The sequence below is a fragment of the Lycium ferocissimum genome, chromosome 3, assembly GCF_029784015.1.
Source record: "Lycium ferocissimum isolate CSIRO_LF1 chromosome 3, AGI_CSIRO_Lferr_CH_V1, whole genome shotgun sequence".
In the NCBI taxonomy this organism is placed as follows: domain Eukaryota; kingdom Viridiplantae; phylum Streptophyta; class Magnoliopsida; order Solanales; family Solanaceae; genus Lycium; species Lycium ferocissimum.
This window is the reverse complement of record NC_081344.1, coordinates 61,659,922-61,680,188: the sequence shown is the minus strand read 5'-3', so window position 1 is coordinate 61,680,188 and position 20,267 is coordinate 61,659,922. Positions and strand designations below refer to the sequence as shown.

The window sequence follows — 20,267 nt, the reverse complement described above, 5'->3', positions numbered from 1 at the left end:
AATAAGTGCTAAGAAGGTTCCATAAGGATTGGAGATTAAACGAAACGACGAGATTAAGTTCGGAAAAATGGAGTTATACGACCACTTATACGGTCCGTATAAGAGTCCGTATAACCTCAACAGGAAGGGAAAATCCCTGATGGTGAAGTACGGTCACTTATACCGACCGTATAAGTGTCCGTATAACATGGTCGGGACAGCTTTTTTGTCCAAGTATAAATATAAGTTCCCACTTCTAATTTCTCATTTTTCCAACTTCTCTCAAGACCTCTAGAAGGTTCCATACATTTCATTAACATAAACTCAAGGGAAATCAAAGATCAAACACCACTAATCAAGGGAAATCAAGTATATGGGTGCTTGCTAGGGTCCATGGAAGCTAGAAATTCCTTTGGAATCAAGCAATAGGGTTTTCTCCAAAGTGAAGTGCTTCCATCCAAAGTCCGTTCCTACCTAATCAAAGTAGTTTTATGATCATTCCATGTTACTAAGAATATTGAATGGTTGAAAGACTTGGATTGAAAAAGAAAGTAGAATATGGAGTTCAAACATGGGAATAATGGTATTCTTGAATATTAACTTAACTTGAATCATAGTTCTTGACATGTTAAGAGTATAATCTTGTTATAAATGATATAAATGATGTCAAAGAAGTATTGTATGAGGATGAATGTGGTGTCATATTATAGCTATGGTTATGGATGACTTTGAGAGAGAATTGTGAGAATTGGATAATGTTGAACTTGAAGAAGTTATTGATTACGATATTATGAATATTGTGGTGGATGTTTGGGAGTTATTATATTATATGGAGGAAGTTGTAGAAACAAAGGAAGTGCTGCCCAATTTTCATTAGCTTTAGCTTAAGCTTAAGTATGTTTCCGGTTATCTAACCTTAGTACGAATCCTCTTGAATGTAGAATTGTGAGTATCGGAGGGGAGCACTTAGTCGATAAAGCTAGAACGACGTAAAGTTATGTGAGGCTAGTCCCTTCTTTTCTAAGACATGATTCCTATACTACGACTTCCTTTATCTTCCCATGACTCTTTTATATTCCGGAAACGATGAATCTATGATTATTAAGAGCTACTCATGAGATAACGATAATGATGACGATGAAGCTAAGTTTAGAGGCTCTAAAGCTTATGATATGCTATTCTTATGAAGCTCATGATCCTTATATGATTCCTTAATGTTGTTCATTATTGTTAGGCTCACCTTATGATGCTATTTTTTCATGCGAGATACGATGATCATGACTACTCCATAATGGAATCGGGGGTTCTCGACCTTACGTCACCCCGATAGAGTCGTAGCTCTTACTTGAGTTCTTATGCATGATTTATGATGAGTATATATGTATGATTACACCGTGCCTAGATGGCCGGACATGACACCGCTAAGGCGGGCGGCTTATGATAACACCGTGCCTATTTGGCCGGACATGACACCACTAGTGGGCGGCGTGATATGATTACCCCGGAAGCGGGCTAATGATGTTATTGATTCAGACAGATTACGTAAGTATATGTGACATGTTTGACAGGCAAAAGTGAGCATGCACGATTCTGCCTCGAGAGACAAGCAGCTACAGTTATTTTTCTTTCTTATGCTTTCTATGTTTCCTTATTATGTTATCATATATGCCTTACATACTCAGTACATTGTTCGTACTGACGTCCTTTTCTTTTATGGACGTTGTGTTCATGCCCACAGTAGACAAGGAGACTCGCCATGACACCAGAGCTCCTTCAACAGGACGACAGGGGCATTCCACTGCTCCGGAGGTGCCATATGTTGATACATTCTTTTGTGTACATATTTGGGTACGGCGGGGTGCTGTCCCGTCCTTACGATTCCAATACTCTAGTTAGAGGTTCGTAGATACCTATATGTGGGTTGTAGATGTCATGTGACCTCTTCATTGTATTTTGTACGTCATTTTTGTAGCCTTACAGGCCTATGCTCATATATGTGTTTTGGGAGGTATTTGGAGGTTGGTTCATGATAAGTTGTGTTGAGAGTGATGTATGTCCGTGTAGTCGATGATAAGCGGTGCTCGTGGTCGCTCGGGTACCCGTCATGGCCTCCGAGTCGGGTCGTGACACGTTCAACTCTTCAGGTAAGACGTAATCTTATTTAATTTAATATCATCATAGCTTAATCCATTGATAAACATTAAATAAGTGAGAAATTAATCACAACTTATCTATTTTTTATGCTTTAAATTCACAATTTCATGATATTAGAAAATGAAGATTAACGCTTTGAAAATGTTTTATGGCGAAGTCCATCCCTCTTGGGCGAGGAACTTCGTAAAAAAGTAAGGAGATCTATTTCAATAAAAGAGATAAGTAAAATGAGGTCATTCATTACTCTATCCAACAACAACAACAACAACATATCCAAAAGGTAGTTTCATAAGTGGTAATGGGGAGTGGCAGTGTACACGACCTTACCTCCACCCAAGAGGTGAGGTCGTTTTCGAAAGATCCCCGACTCAAGAGAAAAAAAGGCAAAAAGTCAGTCAAGAATTGATGAAAGTAAAGGAACCATGTCAAAATACTCTATCCGTGATAGCATCCATGAAAGCTTAACTCAATTGAAGACCAGGAAATATCAATATGCTTTATTGGACTTCAATTAGTAATGCATGTGTCTATATTTGGAAGAAGAGCTCCAGCCCAAAGTAGATCTTTTGGGCCGAGTCTTACAACTGTTGGAGGCCCAAATCAAGACCAAGACGAGTCACTTGTGGCCCAAAAATCTATCCAATGAAGGAGCAAGTCCAGCAGCCCAATTTAGTGTTCTAGAAGCTATTTAATGCTATGTTGACTGCTTTTAATGGTTTATTGGACAAAGTATATGTAGTCTTCTGTGCACCTAGGAAGTTGCACTTTATTAATTTAGTTTGAACAAGGTGATGAGTCTTCTATGCACCTAGGAAGTTGGACCTAGGAAAATGCACTTTATTAAATTAGTTTGACTACCCCATTGATAATTTCAAGGGATGGCGTGTCATTTCTTGGCTCCTATATAAAGGAGTGTTTTCTTCTCATTGTAACTAAGTTTGAATATTAATAATATTAGCCTTGTGCTTGTGGAGACCTTTGAGGTTCTCTTTTGGGTTATGCCCTTTTTGTTCTACTTTGAACCGCAACTCGAATTCTTCGATGGTAAGATTCCTTGTTTGAGTTCCCTCCCTCCATTTCTTCTTAATTGATTCAACTCCTTCTTTCACTATTAAACAACGTTTTAAGTATCAAATACTTGAACTTGTGTTCTTCTTTCTCAAGAATCAAACCTTCCCCCTTTCTAATTTTCAATTCTAAAGTCTTCCGCTATCCGTGCTGTTATCAAGTGGCATCAGAGCTTTGGATGGTTGAGTATTCCTATACTCACCCGATCTATTGATTTGAATTCTAAATACCCAAAAAAAAAATCTGAAAAAAAATAATATACTGTAGCAAGTGAACAGTAGCCAAAAAAAGTTTAAAAAAAAATCATTTCAAGTGAACAAAGTCGTGAACAAGACTTTATAAGTTTTCTTTACTTGTTCTTGATTTCTTCAATCCTTTATCTTGTGATTTGGAGACTTTAAATTATGGGAAAATCCATTGTGGTTGTTATCTCTTGAAAATTCCATTAGTTTTAAAGATTCTTTGACTTTTGTTCATCAAGAAACTCAAAAGTCACATTGAGGAATGCAAAGATCATGACAACACATTTATATCCAAACTCATTGATATGTTCTAAATCTTTTCTTGAAAGTGTTTATTTCTTGCATTTAGTTTTCTTTATGTTCTCTTACTAGATACTTGAAGTATTTGTCCATACTTAGAGTTGTCTAGTAATTTTGTGTCTATTTCTTTGGTTCGTGCTAATTTGTTCCGTGTTCTTTTTTTTCTCTTTATTTTCATTGTGTATTTCTTGTTTCCTGTCCGTTTAAGTTTTTGTCGTCCTTTTCTTTGTTTGACATAAACTCCATTCTTGAACCAAGCATTGGAACTTACTTTGAGGTGTTTGAGTTGCTGGTTTATTGAAGAACTTCGAGGAGCAGCCCTTGAGTGGTAAAAGGCGAGAATGGTGAGATTCTTTGAGGGTAAAAGCCTACTTGTGTGATACATGAGTGTTGAGAGCCACTACCTGAGTGATTTACGTAAGGGTGTGATTCTTTTGGTGAGGTACTTTTGCTTCTAACAATTTTTTTGTTTGTAATTAAGCAATTTGCAGGTCTTTGGGAGCTTATGGCTATATCCATGGATACCAAAAGAAAGGAAGAAGATAACATATTAAAAGAAAGAGATGAAAATGACTTTTACTGGTTACGAAAACTCTATGAAGCAATGAAGAAAGCAAATGATGAGTGGGATGAAAGAAAGAAGAAACAACATAATTCCAAAAAAACATCTTCAAACTATCCTTCATCTAATGAGGGGGAGTTGAAGCGCAAGGCGTATGAAAAGAAGGACCAAAGGGACACATCAAGTGCTCAGAGAAAACCAAAAATCGTAGTGATGTTAAAGTCCTCCAAAAGATAGTAGAGGAATTCTTGGCAAGTATGTGGTGCTTATGATACTTCAAATAACATATTCTTCCAAGGAAAGCAAAGGAGTGTTTCTTCATCGCCAGATCCTTTTTCAATTCAAACAAAAGCGAGGATGAGCGACAAAGAGAGAGAAGTAAGGGTGAGAAACTTGACAACTCAAGAGAGGAAAAAGGAGAGGAAGTGATGAGTGAAGAGAGTGAGTTGTCAAGAACTAGAAACGAGTGGACAATCGAGTGCGTTTTTGGGAGGTAAAATAGAGGGTGAACAAAAAAAGCACTTGAGAGATGATAGAAAAGAAGTGCTTAAAAGAAAAGAGTGCATAGGTGTGAAAGGATCTTGTTCAAGCTCTAACCTTTTAACTCATTCTTTTTCTAGTGTTTGTGTTCCAAATGTGCAGGTTATTGAAGAAGAAACCATTGATGAATTGGAACAACAATTTGAGGTAGAATCTATTTTCAAAGAAGATTTGAAAGGTGAAAAGGTCGATGATCTGTGGAACCAACATCAAGTGGAAGAAAAAGTTGAGCTTGATGATCTCATGTGGTATGACCTGATCAATGATCTATTTTTAAATGCAAAATCTGAACTTGTGCCACAATTTGATGAGGCCAAAGTTCGTGAAGGTGTAACTCAGATTTGGGGTGAACATGACTTTGTTGACTATTCTTCTTATGAGAACAATATGCCACAATTTGATCAAAGTGAGGAACGAGATACGTTGAGTGAACAAATCCAAGGAAACTTGAGAGAGGATGAATCTTATTCATATGCCAATCAACTAACTCTTTCTTGTTTTAGTATTACATCTCCTTTCATGCGGAAAATTGAGGATGAACTTTGTAAAAGGATTTACGACACCTCACTAAGAAGAAAATCTCATTGTCAAGGTTTTAAAGTGTATGATAACCCATCGTGGGATGAAGAGTTTGCAAGATATTTTTGTCCACTTTGGGATTCCAATGAAAGAAGCAACGGTGATGAAGTTCTCCATGAAGATAATGACACATAAAGCTTTTGATGTCATAGATCCCGAGGAAGTTGAGCTAAATGCGAATGTAGTGGCTCGTGTGAAAAGGATAAGTGCTCACATGTTGCTAATCGCACAATATCTTTATCTTGTTTTGTAGATCTTTTTTTGCAGCCTCATTCCAAGTCAATTCTTGAGAAATTACTTTTGATCCATATCTTGATCATGGTGTATCCAATGGTGAGGTTAAGTTATTTAGCAAAGAGCAAATATGGTATGTTTTCTTGGTATTCATATGCTTTTGATCTAGGTAAAGACCCTCTACTGTTTAAAGAGCTTATGAATTGTGTTCTTAGTGGTTGTGTTGGTGATCACATTTTTCTATTAGATGATGAGCTTGGAGATTTAAAAGGAGTATTTGTGCTTAAAAGAACCAAGTGGGTTAGATGGTTGCATGGTCACTACCTTGTGTTATTTTTACCAAGTGGTTGTTGTCTTTTCCTACTTATTGTGATTAATGGTCATAGATCAATGACCAGATTCAAGGATGAATCCTCTTTAAAAAGGGAGAGAATGATAGCGACCATGTAAGCTCAAATCCATCAAGGAGAATCTCATCGTTAATATCAAGATTCGAGGACGAATCTTCTTTAAGAGGGGAGAATTATAGCATCCATGAAAGCTTAACTCAATTGAAGACAGGAAATATCAATATGCTTTATTGGACTTCAATTAGTAATGCACGTGTCTATATTTGGAAGAAGAGCTCCAGCCCCAAAGTAGATCTTTTGGGTTGAGTCTTACAACTTTGTTGAGGCCCAAATCAAGACCAAGACGAGTTGGGTTGTGCCCAAAAATCGTCCAATGAAGGATCAAGTCCGTTGACCCAATTTAGTGTTCTAAGCTATTTAATGCTATGTTGATCGCTTTTAATGGTTTATTGGACAAAGTATATGTAGTCTTCGCGCACTTAGGAAGTTGCACTTTATTAATTTAGTTTGACAAGGTGATGAGTCTTCTACACCTAGGAAGTTGGACCTAGGAAAATGCACTTTATTAAATTAGTTTGACTACCCCATTGATAATTTCAAGGGGATGGCAGCCCATTTCTTGGCTCCTATATAAAGGAGTGTTTTCTTCTCATTGTAACTAAGTTTGAATATTAATAATATTAGCCTTGTGCTTGTGGAGACCTTTGGGGTTCTCTTTTGGGTTATGCCCTTTTTGTTCTACTTTGAACCGCAATTCGGATTCTTCGATGGTAAGATTCCTTGTTTGAGTTCCCTCCCTCCATTTCTTCTTAATTGATTCAACTCCTTCTTTCACTATTAAACAACGTTTTAAGTATCAAATACTTGAACTTGTGTTCTTCTTTCTCAAGAATCAAACCTTTCCCCTTTCTAATTTTCAATTCTAAAGTCTTCCGCTATCCGTGCTGTTATCAATCCGTCTCAAATTATTTGTCGCTTTTTTGTTTACACGCCCTTAAGAAACATTAATTAGGAAGGGTATGTGACTACTTTATCCTTATTTTTCTCTCAGTTATAATCTCTCTCTATTACATATTTATTTCATTTATAAATCATCTCTATTAATGACAAAATTTCGGTAAAATGAGAAATAATAATTAATTTGCACCTTGAAAATCTAAAACGTCAAATAATTTGGGATAATTATTTTTGGAAACCACGACAAATAATTCACACAAATGAGTAATTAACACATTTTAAACATAGGGTCTTGCAATATAAAATAAAAGGATACATACAAAGCTGCCACTTTCCTTTCTAGCTGCCACTTTCCTTTCTTTATTCCTTTGTCTATCTCTCCACTTTGTATTTTCCACAAACAAAAACTCCACAGCCCTAATAATTATCTCTAAATTGCCCTAATTATCATTTAGGGTTTTGAAAATCAAATTCGTTGATCACTAATCCAGTCAAAATTAATCCTTTGGACAACTGTCATGATAAGTTGTGTTGAGAGTGATGTATGTCCAGGTAGTCAGTATGATAAGTGGTGCTCGGTGGTCAGCTCCGGGTACCCGTCATGGCCCCCGAGTCGGGTCGTGACACGTTCAACTCTTCAGGTAAGACGTAATCTTATTTAATTTAATATCATCGTAGCTTAATCCATTGATAAACATTAAATAAGCGAGAAATTAATCACAACTTATCTATTTTTTATGCTTTAAATTCACAATTTCATGATATTAGAAAATGAAGATTAACGCTTTGGAAAAATGTGGAGGGGCGAAGTCCATCCCTCTTATGAGGAACTTCGTAAAAAAGTAAAGAGATCTATTTCAATAAAAGAGATAAGTAAAATGAGGTCATTCGTTACTCTATCCAACAACAATAACAACAACATATCCAGTGTAGTTTCATAAGTGGGGTATGGGGAGGGCAGAGTGTACACAGACCTTACCTCCACCTTAAGAGGTAGGGAGGCTGTTTCCGAAAGATCCCCGACTCAAGAGAAAACAAGGCAAAAAGTCAGTCAAGAATTGATGAAAGTAAAGGAACCATGTCAAAATACTCTATCCGTCTCAAATTATTTGTCGCTTTTTTGTTTACACCCCCTTAAGAAACATTAATTAGGAAGGGTATGTGACTACTTTATCCTTATTTTTCTCTAAGTTATAATCTCTCTATTACATATTTATTTCATTTATGCGTCATCTCTATTAATGACAAAATTTCAGTAAAATGAGAAATAATAATTAATTTGCACCTTGAAAATCTAAAACGTCAAATAATTTGGGATAATTATTTTTTGGAAACCACGACAAATAATTCACACAAATGAGTAATTAACACATTTTAAACATAGGGTCTTGCAATATAAAATAAAAGGATACATACAAAGCTGCCACTTTCCTTTCTAGCTGCCACTTTCCTTTCTTTATTCCTTTATCTATCTCCACTTTGTATTTTCCACAAACAAAAACTCCACAGCCCTAATAATTATCTCTAAATTGCCCTAATTATCATTTAGGGTTTTGAAAATCAAATTCGTTGATCACTAATCCAGTCAAAATTAATCCTTTGGACAACTGTCAGGTAAATTGTTCAGTCAACTAATTTACAGTAAAAAAGGTTAATTATTTTTCACTGATTTTGAATTTTTTATTGTTTTTTGGCCTTTTGTTGATTATGCTGTTGATACAACCTAAAACCAATTTATTTAGTTTGTGGAATTTAAATTTACTTTAGTTCACGTTATATTCATTAATGTGGATAATAATAGGTTATACTTAGGGTTATTTATTTTTGTTTTTATTTTTTTGTGATGAGTCTCTTAATATACAAATGACAAGAAAAAGGTTAAATTTTGTTACTGATTTTGAATCTTTCTTCATTGCCTTAGGGCCTGTTTGCCCATGAAAATCGTGAGTATTTCAAAAAAAGTAGTTTTTGTTTCCAAAGTGAAAAATGATATTCGGAAATTGGAGTTGTGTTTGGCATGGATACAAATTGGAGTTGTTTTTTGAATTTTTGTGAGTGATTTGGAGTGAAAAATGTGAAAACAAACTTTTTGGTGTTTTTCAAATTCCGGAATTCCAAGATTTTTCCGGAATTTTATGGCCAAACATGATTTTCAGAATTCAACTCCGCAAAAAAGTAAAAAATAATCATGGCCAAATGGCCACTTAGTTCTTTTTTTTTTCTTCTGATTTTTACAATTGTGGCAAAGGTCATGTGGTAATTTTTTCGTGATGAGGCTCTTTGTTTGTCAATTTGAATACAATAACAGTAAAAAAGTTTTTTTTAACTGATTTTTGAATTTTTCATCACTTTATTATTTTTTGGCCTTTTGTTGATTATGCTGATGATACATGTGTATGTGCATATATACGTGGTGATATGCGGTATATTTGTTCGTATCTATACATTATCTTTTTTCTCTAAATCTCGGTGGTTGATTTTTCTGATGTCAGCTTGTTTGTTATTTTAAAGTTGAATGTCCTCTCCTCTAACCAATTTATTTAGATTGTGGAATTTGCATTTGGTTTAGTTCACTTTATGTTCATTAATGTGGATAATAGTTTGTACTTAGTTCTTTCTTCTTCATTTTTCTGATTTTTACAATTGTGGCAAAGGTCACATGGTTATTTTTTTCTGTGATGATGCTCATTAAAAACAATTGACAAGAAAAAGGTTAAATTTTTTCACCGATTTTGAAACTTTCTTCATTGCCTTAATCTTCTTTTTTTTTTTTTTTTTTTTTTTGGTTTCTGATTGATTGCTTATGCACTATACAGATGATACATGAATGTAGTGTGTGTGTAGATAGGTAAACATTTATACCTGTAATATGCAGTATGTATTTCATACCTATCCATGTTTATTTTTTTCTTTAAATTTCGGTGGTTGATATCTATGATGTCAGCTTCTTGTTATTTTTTAAGTTGAATTTTATCGTGTCCTAACAAATTTCTTTAGCCTTTGGAGTTTGAATTTAGTTTACTTCAATTTATATTCCGTAATGTCGATAGTAGTAATTAACACTCGTGTTCTTTATCCTTTCTGTTTTTTTTTTTCCCAATTATGGTAAAAGGTCAGGTTTTTTATGAGGCTCCGTGGCTCGTGAGAAGTGGAATATACTAGCCTGCCAGGTTGTGTCACTAATTGTTGTAGTAAACTGGAGCGCATTTCACTATGTCGGGATTCAATCGCAATGGAATTAATTTGATCAACTGCTTCTTTCATTTTTCTGAATGGCATCCAATTGAGTAGCAAAATCGACGGGGGCTTGAAGCCCAGATCAATATTTTCCTTTTTTTAAGGTTTTCTTACTACTTTTACCTTTAAATTGATATGTACATTGAGACGCTTATTGATTTGTAACAAGAGGTGTGCTAATTTTCAGGTGTTGGGATCAAATTGTTTTCGGATTGTATAGTGTAGTCATTACAACAATTCTGTAGTTTCTGATGTTTGGTAAGGGGCATTCTGTTGCCAAAGTGACAGAAATGGGGTGCTGTGGGTGTTTTGGATTCTGTTTTGCAAGAAAACACAAAAGAGTGGGAAGGCCCAATTTGGGATTGAGAAGTAACTGTTCTCAGGAGTCTTTGTTATATGATGAGGGCGAGGAGGAAGATGGTTACAATGGTGATGTTACTGATACTGGTAATGGGGATGACGGTGAGTTTCGCATCCCAGTCAAACGCTCTGAAGAGATTCTCATGTACAGAGCTCAAAATGGGTTGGTTTGCAGGGAGATCCCTGTCAAGGAAACCCACAAAGTTTTACGGGATGAGGTAATAGCAGAGTAAAAGATCTACTGGAAAATGGAATCTTTGAAAATTTATTTAATTGAATAGATGTGAAAATGATGGTTATTAATTCCTCCACATCAGCTTCTACCGAGTTATAATTGAATAGGTTTGGTCGTCTTGGTAGGTGCCCCCTCCCCCAAAGTCAAGACTAAGAGTCCTTTTTGTTTTTCTTTCTAAGAAGTTCACGTAAAAGCTTCTCCTTTTGGGAAATGCCTCTTATAGTTGATACAAAGCACATATCTTTACAGATACAAAAATGGTGAACCCAGGACAGAGAAATGAACAGTTTGATCTTTAATATCTCAAGATATCTGATAGGAGAAATATACTTCCCTTGTAGCATATCTTTACCTATAAAAAAAGCTAAACCAAGAACAAACAACTGAACATTTTAATTTTTTAATAACTCCAAAGATGTCTTCTGGTAGGAGAAATATACTACCCACTTTGTCCCCATTTATGTGGCATTTTCGCTTTTCGAGAGTTAATTTGACTAATCTTTGTAGCTAAATTGGACTAGATCAACGCACTATTTTAAAATTAATATTTAGATATTCAGAAACCATATGATAAGTACTATAAGTTGCAATTCTTCTCATGTCAATACGACGAAAAAATACATTTTAAAATGTTGGTCAAAGTTCACAAAGTTTAAATCTCAAGAAGTGAAATATGCCACATAAACTGGGACAAAGGCAGTACCTTATATTGTTCTTTTTAAATTCGCTATTGAACTTTTTCTTTTTGGAGAAAAGTAACGGTGGATTCGCTATAGACTTTATTGTATATGCATTTGAATGGTGAGCCAACTGAAGTGGCATCCTATAACGTGTCACAGTTGGGAAAATACTTCTACTTGATCAAAAAGAATTAACATGTCCCAGTTGGCCTTCTATACAGCTATTTTATCACATTATTTATCCTCACAAATGCAATTTTTGAAGTGGCATGCTCTATTAGCTTGGTATAGTTGACCTATGCAGCTATGTTGTCACATTACTTTTCCTGGTGTTACTCACGGATGTAATTGTTCCAGGATGAAGATGGGAACAAGATGGTTAATGATTATGTACGCGAATTTAAGATTGGGTCTGGTAGCTATGGAAAAGTGGTGAGCTCTGGGTCGTACCGGTGTTATATTTCTGTTTGTAATTGAAGGAATCTGGGTTATATATCTTATCACCTTGCAATGACACAGGTTCTATATAGGAGCCGTACTGACGGAAAACGTTATGCCCTAAAGGTAACATTAACAAGAACAAATTTTCATGATTTCATCTTGTTCGATTGTTAATACCTAGCTTAGCTTAAAGCATGCATTTCCACTACCTGTAATCTCGATCTCATGTACAACTTCTACTCGTGGAAATCATATTGCTATAAACTTAGAATAGGAGGTCTACTTTATTATTTATTGAAATGGTAAGTAATAGGAGGTTTACAATTTGATATGGCTGATTGGGATTCAAAAAGCTTTGTTACAATGCTCTCTAATGGGCTGCTAGATTCACGATGGATTTTATCAAGTTATACAAGTGAATACCTCACCATTAAACTTAGGTCATTTTATCCTTTCTTTGATCATGAGAGGAAGGGATTAATCAAATTACTTTATCTAGGACTACTAGTTCTAGTAGTATTTATGGTTGTGGAGAGAGAGTTGAAAATGGATAGGAAGTGACAATGTTGTACAAATAGGTGGTTTGACTTAAAATTATCAGTGTTATGAAAATATTGCGCTTAGTTGGTCTCTTAAATAGTGGTAAGAGCTTTTAGTAATTGAATGCAGGCCTTCCGCAAGTCTCATTTATTAAAGTTGCGAGTGGCACCTTCAGAAACTGCAATGTCGGATGTTCTCCGTGAGGTACATGCTCTGTTCCTCTTTGAGTTTTATCTTAAACCTACTTTTGAGTTATGCTCAAAACTTTTATTTTGTAATTTGGCTATGCATTGCTGAACATGAATCTCTCGTAATTGTAGCTAAACCATATTTCATTGTGAAGATAGAAGAAGAGAGTATATTATTGTTTAAATGATTTGATTAACAATACTCCCTCCGTCCCAATTTATGTGGCACCATTTGACTTGGCACGGAGTTTAAGAAAGGAAGACTTTTGAAATTTGTGGTCCAAAACAAGCCTTAGATATTTGTGGGGCTGTAAGTCTTCTCCTGAAGTTAAATTATTTCTAAATATAGAAATAGAAAAGTGACATCTTTTTGGGACACACAAAAGGAAAGTGTGCCACATAAATTGGGAAGAGGGAGTATGTGAGATGGGGTTTTATATAAGGTTCTGAGTTATGAAACACACAAATTTTCATTACTCCCTTTGTTTATTTTTATGTGTCTTAATTTGACGCGACATGAAGTTTAAGAAAGTAAGAGAGACTTTTGAATTGTGTCGTATTAAATTAAAGATATGTGCAATGTACCAAAATACCCTTTGAATCTTTGGTCTTAAACATGCCATGTGAGATTTTGGAATTAAGGAATTACTAAATAAAGAAAGTATCTTCTTTTTGAAAGAAACAAAAGATGAAAGTAAGACACATAAACTGAAATGGGGGAGTAATTTTTAGTTATGACGTTATCGTTAAGAATATCTTACACGATATTATCAATTATTCTGTTGACTAGCATATTCATTAAGGATATCCCATGCAACATTTTTTATGATTCTCTCAACTTTCAGCAACCTTCTCAAACTCAAGGTGGAGAAGTAGTTTTAGGTGTTCTTATTATGAAAGCAAGAAATATTAAAAGAAGCACTGAAGTAGTAATTAGTCACTTCAACAGTGGTCAATCACAGGAAAAAACTTTGTTGGCATCCCACAACCCCCCCTAGAGTGACTGAACTACTTGCACACACAAAAAAGAATCTATTCTCGATCACTATAAAGAGGTATAGTGACACAACTCTCTATTGCATCAGTATTCATTAGCGTATTTTTAGAAAATGACCGAAGAAAAAGTTGCCACAATGACCAGTAACTCAATGCTCGAAAAAGGGACTCAATGCGCAATGTGATGACGAAAGGGTAGAAGCCATTCTTGTAACAGTGATCGGAAATCAATGTTTCATAAGAGGGATTTAATACCAAACGCTTGTACCATGAAGAGAATGAAGAGAAGACCTTTTCAAAACATTGATATGAGTTTTTATACCATGGAGAAAACATAAGAGAAGAAGTTTTATAAATGTTTTGCTTGAAAGTTGCTGGAAGAAACCCCTAAGGGAGTGGCCTAGCAGTCGAAGAGTTAAAAGAGTGATAATTTTGGGGACCAAGTTTTCCGATCCCAACGAGGTCTACACAGGTGAATTCTTTTGGTTTGCTAAAGACTGGAAGTTAGAGTTACCCGACATCTAGTGGGAGGTAGCAAGGACATAATAAATTAGTTGAGGTACGTGTACTAGCTCTAATATCAATGTTTTCCCAAAGAAAATGAAGTCGTTAGAAGGATGATTCTAATAGTGGTCAGCAAAGAATGAAGATGAGGCTGATAGAATGATCACTGTAAAAAGACCCCGTATTGTTGGAATGATCATTCATAAGTGGCGCGACCAAGCTCCTAAGGGTGTGGCGTAGTGTTATGAAATGGGTGCAGACCTTGGAGACTAGGGTTCAAATTGTAGAAGAGGCAAAAAACAATTGGTGACTTCTTCCCATTTCCCTAAATCATGGGGGACAGAATCACCCGGTACGCGTGTTGGTGGGAGGCAGTAGGTATCCGGTGGAATAGTAAAGGTGCCAACAAGCTGGTATAGACACCAGCATTATAGGGGGAAAAAGGTGGTGTAGCCAAATAGTTTCCGAAACTAAGATTGGTGTTACTAGAACGATCACTTGAAAGATACAAGATTAGTGAACTTATTTAGCCTCTAGGGCTTAGTTAAAGTGGCAAAGGTTGAGGGTCACAAGTTCGATCCATGCACCATGCAAACTAAGCCCCATGTTACTCCTGTTTTATTATATGACTCAACTACCTATTAGATTTTCTTTTTCTCGAGCAAAATTCCTTGGTTAATAACCTTAATGTTTTTTCCCCCCATTTTTGCAGGTTTTAATCATGAAAATGCTGAGCCATCCCAATATAGTTAATCTTATAGAGGTGATTGATGATCCAACAACAGATCACTTTTACATGGGTATTCCTTACACATTCCTATAAATCCTACCTCATTTAGATTTGTGGCTTGCTATGTATATTGAAACATATTTTGGTGAATGGAAAGAGGGACACCAAAGTGCTAAGCTTTTCTTTATTTTCTTTTGAACAGTCCTTGAATATGTGGAAGGAAAATGGGTTTGTGAGGGTGCTGGTCCAGCCGGTGGTCTCGGAGAAAATAAGGCACGGACATACTTGCGTGACACAGTGTCCGGCTTGATGTATCTACATTCTCATGTATGACCGCATTCTTCCAGTAATGTCTTTGGAAGAAAACATTTTTCGTTGTTGATCTGTCTCATGTGGTTGTCTTTGCATCATGACCCTTGTTTGCATTTTTCTTAATGTAAACTGATCTTAAAGACATCATGAATCACCAATTTTTCTAAGGGCATTCTTCGAGGCATATACATTTTCGGAGAAACTCCACTTCCAGTTATGTATTGGGTTGTTGTGTTATTTTTGATTGACTGTTGAGCTATATTCTAAAGTATTGTCTTACTTCAATAAATACTTAAAATCATGGAGTACGGAATTGGTAAACTCTTTTTGGACAATTCCATGCTCTACTTCAATCTGATTGAAGAATGAAATGCTTAACCTTTAATTTTTAGGTTGTTTGGGTTTTGATAAAACTGGTGAAACTTTCAACCAACTGCTTGAACGAAGGAGAAACACTCTATAGAGTAAAGGTTTTAGAATAAAAAAAGTAAGACTTGAGTATATTCCTGGAAGTTTAGCTGACAGAAGAAGAGTAAAGTTGAGGTAAATCTGTGATCAAGGTTTAGTTTGCTAGGAGTCTTTTGGTCTTGTTTGGAATTTATATTTATGTGGAAATAAAAAATGTACAGAACCTTAGTGCTAGAGAGCATAAATCTTCAAATATACAATTGCTGCGTGGCTAAATGGAGTGACATGGTTAGTGGGGTTTCATATAGCCGACGCCTACTAACTTGAAATTGAGGTGTAGTAGTAGTAGTTGTTGGGATTTTTCAACTACGATTAGTCTCCTCTGGCCTTTTAATCTTTTGTGGGCCTTCTTCCCTCCCTGTTTCCTTTTTCTAGGGAAGGTAGCTAGTTTGATCTGAATCGTGATGATTCCTTTCACTTGTCAAAGACTAACATAACATTGTTCATTTTAGAAGTTGTTTGTTCAGCTAGTTGTTAGCATTTGATAAGGTGCCTATGAGATTCATTGCAAAGGGCTGTCCTTTAACTTAAAGTATAAGGAAGTCAAGGAACCAAGTGAAGGCACACTTTTTTCCTGCAGGGTTTATCGGTATGATTACCATGTTAAATGTCAACATCAGAGTTGAAACCATTTGACACATGCTGTTTCCTTGGATTCCTTAAATCAAGCCTCATTAACTATAAGGCATAGTAGACACCTATGCGTCATTGATAGATTTCAGTTATGTGCTTTATGTAGTTTAACATCTATGTTTTTGCTGCTCTTGAACAGAATATAATCCATGGGGATATTAAGCCAGAAAATCTTTTAGTTACGGCCTCTGGCAGGGTGAAGATTTGTGATTTCAGCGTCAGCCAAGCTTTTGAGGTATGTTCTCTTCTCAACAATGGTTCTCTTCAGAATCTCTTTTGTTTTTGGAGATGCAAAGGGTTTGTGTCTGAGCATCTTTCTTTAGTTTTTCATTTTTACATTTAGGAATGTGGCCTGTGGGTTTTTGAAATTCGCGTGATTCCTTCACTTATTCTGCATTAGAATATGTTAGTTATTATATTTCTGTAGTTCTGTCGTAGCTGTTCTCCACTTGAGATTCTTGGTGTTTTCCTGCAACTAGCTGTTGATGACCTGGATCTGATTCCTCTCAACTTATTATCCAAACATTATCTCTGTGAGCTATTAGATATATGTGAGGATGAATATGTATTTCATGGATCATTGTGCTGTTCAGCACATTATTTGCATGGAAGTCTGAGTTGTGGGTCTAACTTCCACTTGCCTGCTTTCTCTGTGTCCTGATATTTACTTTTTAAAGAGCTTTCCCACAGTTATTACTTGGAATAAGCTATTTCTCCCACGGAAAATGAAAAACAAATCCTCCTTTAGGTGTTCTTATGGCCTCGGAATGAATGCTAGGAATCCCCTTGGGAAGGGAAGAAATGCTGCCAGCATCTCCAAACCAAAATCTATCTGAGGGACTGATTTGGTCCTGGAGCCGGAAATGCTAGTGTTTTGACTCTGTGCTGTGCAGAAAGGGCAGGACAGTTGGTTATTGAGGAGGATCGTCATCCTTTAGCAATTATTGAAGGAGGGAGTGGTTTGTTCAATTGAGTTAAGGGAGAAATACTTAAAAGGTTTGGAGAATGTGTGGGAGTTCTTTTGAAGGGAAGAAGGATAAAGTCCTAGATTACTAATTGATAATGAACTAGAGGCAAAAGGAGATAGGAGTGTTGCAAAAGGGGCAACAGTGGAGGGGAGGGAAAGGAAACGGGGGTAGGCGCAAGAGGATGAGATTGTGGTGTACAGGAGAGGGGGGGGGGGGGGGGGGATAGAGAGGGGTGGGTTGTTGGCAAAGAAGGGGGATGGCAAAAAAGGTAAAAACGTTTTCCATGAAAGTTAAGAGTGTGGGGATGAATGGCCAAGCAAGATTGCGATCATTAAGGCAGGAGCTAGAGAATGGGGGACAGACTTATTGTGTTCCAGGAAACTAAAATGGCAGCTACAACATCGCGGATGTGAGAAGGGGGAGGATAAGTAAAGTATGAGTTTATGAAAAGAGGGAGTGTAGTTGGCGTCCTCCCATTATGGAATGAAAATAAAATGGAGGTTATGGATGCAAAGAAGGGTGAGTTCATAATAGCCGCTAGGATGAAAAGTCTAGGGACAGGGGAAGAATGGTTTTGGAGGGGTGTATGGCCGGTGGATGGGTGGCAAAATAGAGTTTTTGGGAGGAGATGACAAAATTTATGTTCGAGTAGGAGGCTTCATGGATGCTAGGGGGAAACTTTAACACGGTGAGGTTTCCTGAGGAAAGAGTTGAGTGTAGAATGGTGTCTAGGGTGATGGAGGAATTCCCGGCGTTCATCAATGATCACTGTAAATAGATTTACCCTTGACAGGAGCAAAAAACCAAATTTCACACGGGCCCTAAATGATCCTCCATAGCCATCGTGCCTAAAAAAGGAGGGGGTAATGTGCATCAAGGACTGCATGCCTATTGGTTTGGTGGGAAGCATCTATAAGATAGTTTCTAAAATGCTTCCTAACTGACAAAAGAATGTGTTGGACGAGACAATATCCTTCCCATAGTGCATTTGTATAAGGCAGACAGGTTTTGGATGTGGCTTTGTGGCAAATGAGGTAGTGAATTCTAGAAGGAAAAAGGGAGAGCCGGGAATTTTATGTAAGTTGGACCTTGAGAAGGCATATGATTGTGTGAATTGGAAATATTTGGACTACATCATGATGAGGGGGTCGGGGGTGGGTTTGGGGACTAGTGAGTCGGTGGATTAAATTTTGTATCTATACAGTTAGATTCTCAGTCATGGTAAATGGAAGGCCTTGTCATTTCTTCGCCAGCTCGAAGGGTCTGAGACTGGAGGATCCGCCATCTCCAATGCTATTCATTTGCAAAATGATGGACAGAGCTGTAGCAGGAGGCTTTTGAGGGTCTTTTCTGCATGTGTCTCTGCTGACATATTTGAGACTTCATTAATTTCTGCCACCTTTAACCTTTATGCACTGATGCATATCCGTTGCATACTTCCATTTGAAGGCCCTAATAGGAGAGGATCTCTTGATGCTGTGTATACATCTTCTAGTCTAAACTTTTGGGGCTCAAGGGTTTAGGGTAAATTTATGTATGTTTGCCATTATCATAAGTTTTTTTCTTTTTCTTTTGGGTTAATGGCTAACATTAGTGAACTGCCTTGTTTGTAGGATGATAATGATGAGCTTAGGCGCTCTCCAGGCACTCCTGTTTTTACTGCTCCTGAGTGCTGCCTAGGTTAGACTCTCGGGTCCTCCAACATTGACGTTTAAATAATATTTTTTAATAATACTGAAGTGGTTTCTTCTTATTAAAATAGGACTAACATATCATGGAAAAACTGCTGATACATGGGCAGTTGGTGTCACCCTTTACTGCATGGTGTTAGGAAAGTACCCATTTCTAGGAGAAACACTCCAGGATACATATGACAAGGCAAGGGTCAACTCTTATTCCTGATATATAGTAATACCGTTAAGGCGTTAGTTTTCCAGCTTCTTTGACAGCCTGCATTCTGTATTCCCAGATAGTAAATAACCCCCTCTCTCTCCCTGATGATATGGATCCCCTGCTGAAAAATTTGCTTGAGGGCCTTCTCTGCAAAGGTTCGTCTTTCATGCCACCAACATTTGACTTCTGCTACCTTAAATTTGTTGTTTCTGTTCTCCTTCTGGTTATCCTAACAAGCAGACATGTTGTGCAGATCCAGCACAAAGGATGACTCTCCAGAGTGTTTCTGAGCATGAATGGGTTGTTGGTGACGAAGGTCCGATCCCTCGGCATTTATGTTGGTGCCAGCGCCAAAAATTACGGAAGGAAGTATCAGATGGAAATGTGGAGGATACTTTCACTTGATACTCTAAACAGAAAGATGTCCTGTCACTTCAATTAATTTTCTGTATCTACTTTTTAAGTTAATGAGTTATGGAATGGTAGCTAGAATACAGTTATACAGGCAAAAGAATATAGGACAGTATAGCATGAGTGGCTTGAGTAAATTCTGTGAGTTTTCTAGCTGTAAATGGGAGTACTGGAAGACAGAAGACTTGTGCCTCAAATAATCTTTTAGTTAGAATCATATATCATGGAAGACTAAATTTTGGAATATAAATCAGACATTTTCCCATTAACCCTTAGGTAGCCTCGTTTTAAAAGGGGATAAGGCACCATTATTTTCTTTCGACACACCTTACCTTTCTTTTACCCCCTAAACTTATTTAAAACGAATGTTAAAAACGTTTAAGAGTGTTTCACTCTCTTTGAGAGAGTGAAAACATAAAAAAGGAAAACTTAATTTTTTTTTCTTAAAAATCTGCATTTTCTTAAAATTTGAAAATAAATCTAGTCTTCCACATTTAGTTTTAAACAAGGGTTTTCCACATGTTAAGAAAATAATTAATTTTTTCAAAATTTTATAAAAATTCAGTTTTTTTTCACATTTTGGCAAGAAAAACACTTTTCCGGATTTTATTTGAAAAATAAAAGTGTCCTAAGAAAATGAAATCATGAAAATCAAGATTTTTTAAGACATTTTAAAAAAATAATCAAGTTTTCCATATTTTTAACA

The 20,267-nt window shown here is 36.4% G+C and overlaps 1 protein-coding gene across 6 annotated transcripts; it reads left to right on the top strand.

Moving 5' to 3' along the window:
* Positions 1-8,413: 8,413 nt before the first annotated feature.
* LOC132050346 (serine/threonine-protein kinase GRIK2-like) lies at positions 8,414-19,836 on the top strand. Of its 6 annotated transcripts, none has more exons than XR_009413387.1 (13): positions 8,414-8,615; positions 10,083-10,306; positions 10,390-10,780; positions 11,835-11,909; positions 11,997-12,041; positions 12,588-12,662; positions 14,859-14,946; positions 15,079-15,203; positions 16,429-16,524; positions 18,871-18,937; positions 19,020-19,135; positions 19,207-19,305; positions 19,404-19,473. XR_009413387.1 is itself a non-coding variant. In XM_059441575.1 (13 exons), the coding sequence occupies exons 3-13, from the start codon at positions 10,454-10,456 to the stop codon at positions 19,553-19,555; spliced, it is 1,245 nt and encodes a 414-aa protein (XP_059297558.1). In that variant the 5' UTR covers positions 8,414-8,579; positions 10,083-10,306; positions 10,390-10,453; the 3' UTR covers positions 19,556-19,836. The 6 variants fall into 6 exon arrangements, 5 of the variants coding, with proteins under 5 accessions (XP_059297558.1, XP_059297557.1, XP_059297556.1 ...); XM_059441575.1 differs by having other exon boundaries at positions 8,414-8,579; positions 19,227-19,305; positions 19,404-19,836; XM_059441574.1 differs by having other exon boundaries at positions 8,414-8,579; positions 10,078-10,306; positions 19,227-19,305; positions 19,404-19,836.
* Positions 19,837-20,267: the final 431 nt, after the last annotated feature.

Bases quoted from the DNA above. Each gene is read 5' to 3' on its own strand.
- LOC132050346 (XM_059441575.1), top strand. From the start codon at position 10,454: ATGTTTGGTAAGGGGCATTCTGTTGCCAAAGTGACAGAAATGGGGTGC. The intron at 11,910-11,996 runs GTGAGCTCTGGG...GCAATGACACAG, and splicing joins CTGGTAGCTATGGAAAAGTG to GTTCTATATAGGAGCCGTAC. The intron at 12,663-14,858 runs GTACATGCTCTG...CCATTTTTGCAG, and splicing joins TGTCGGATGTTCTCCGTGAG to GTTTTAATCATGAAAATGCT.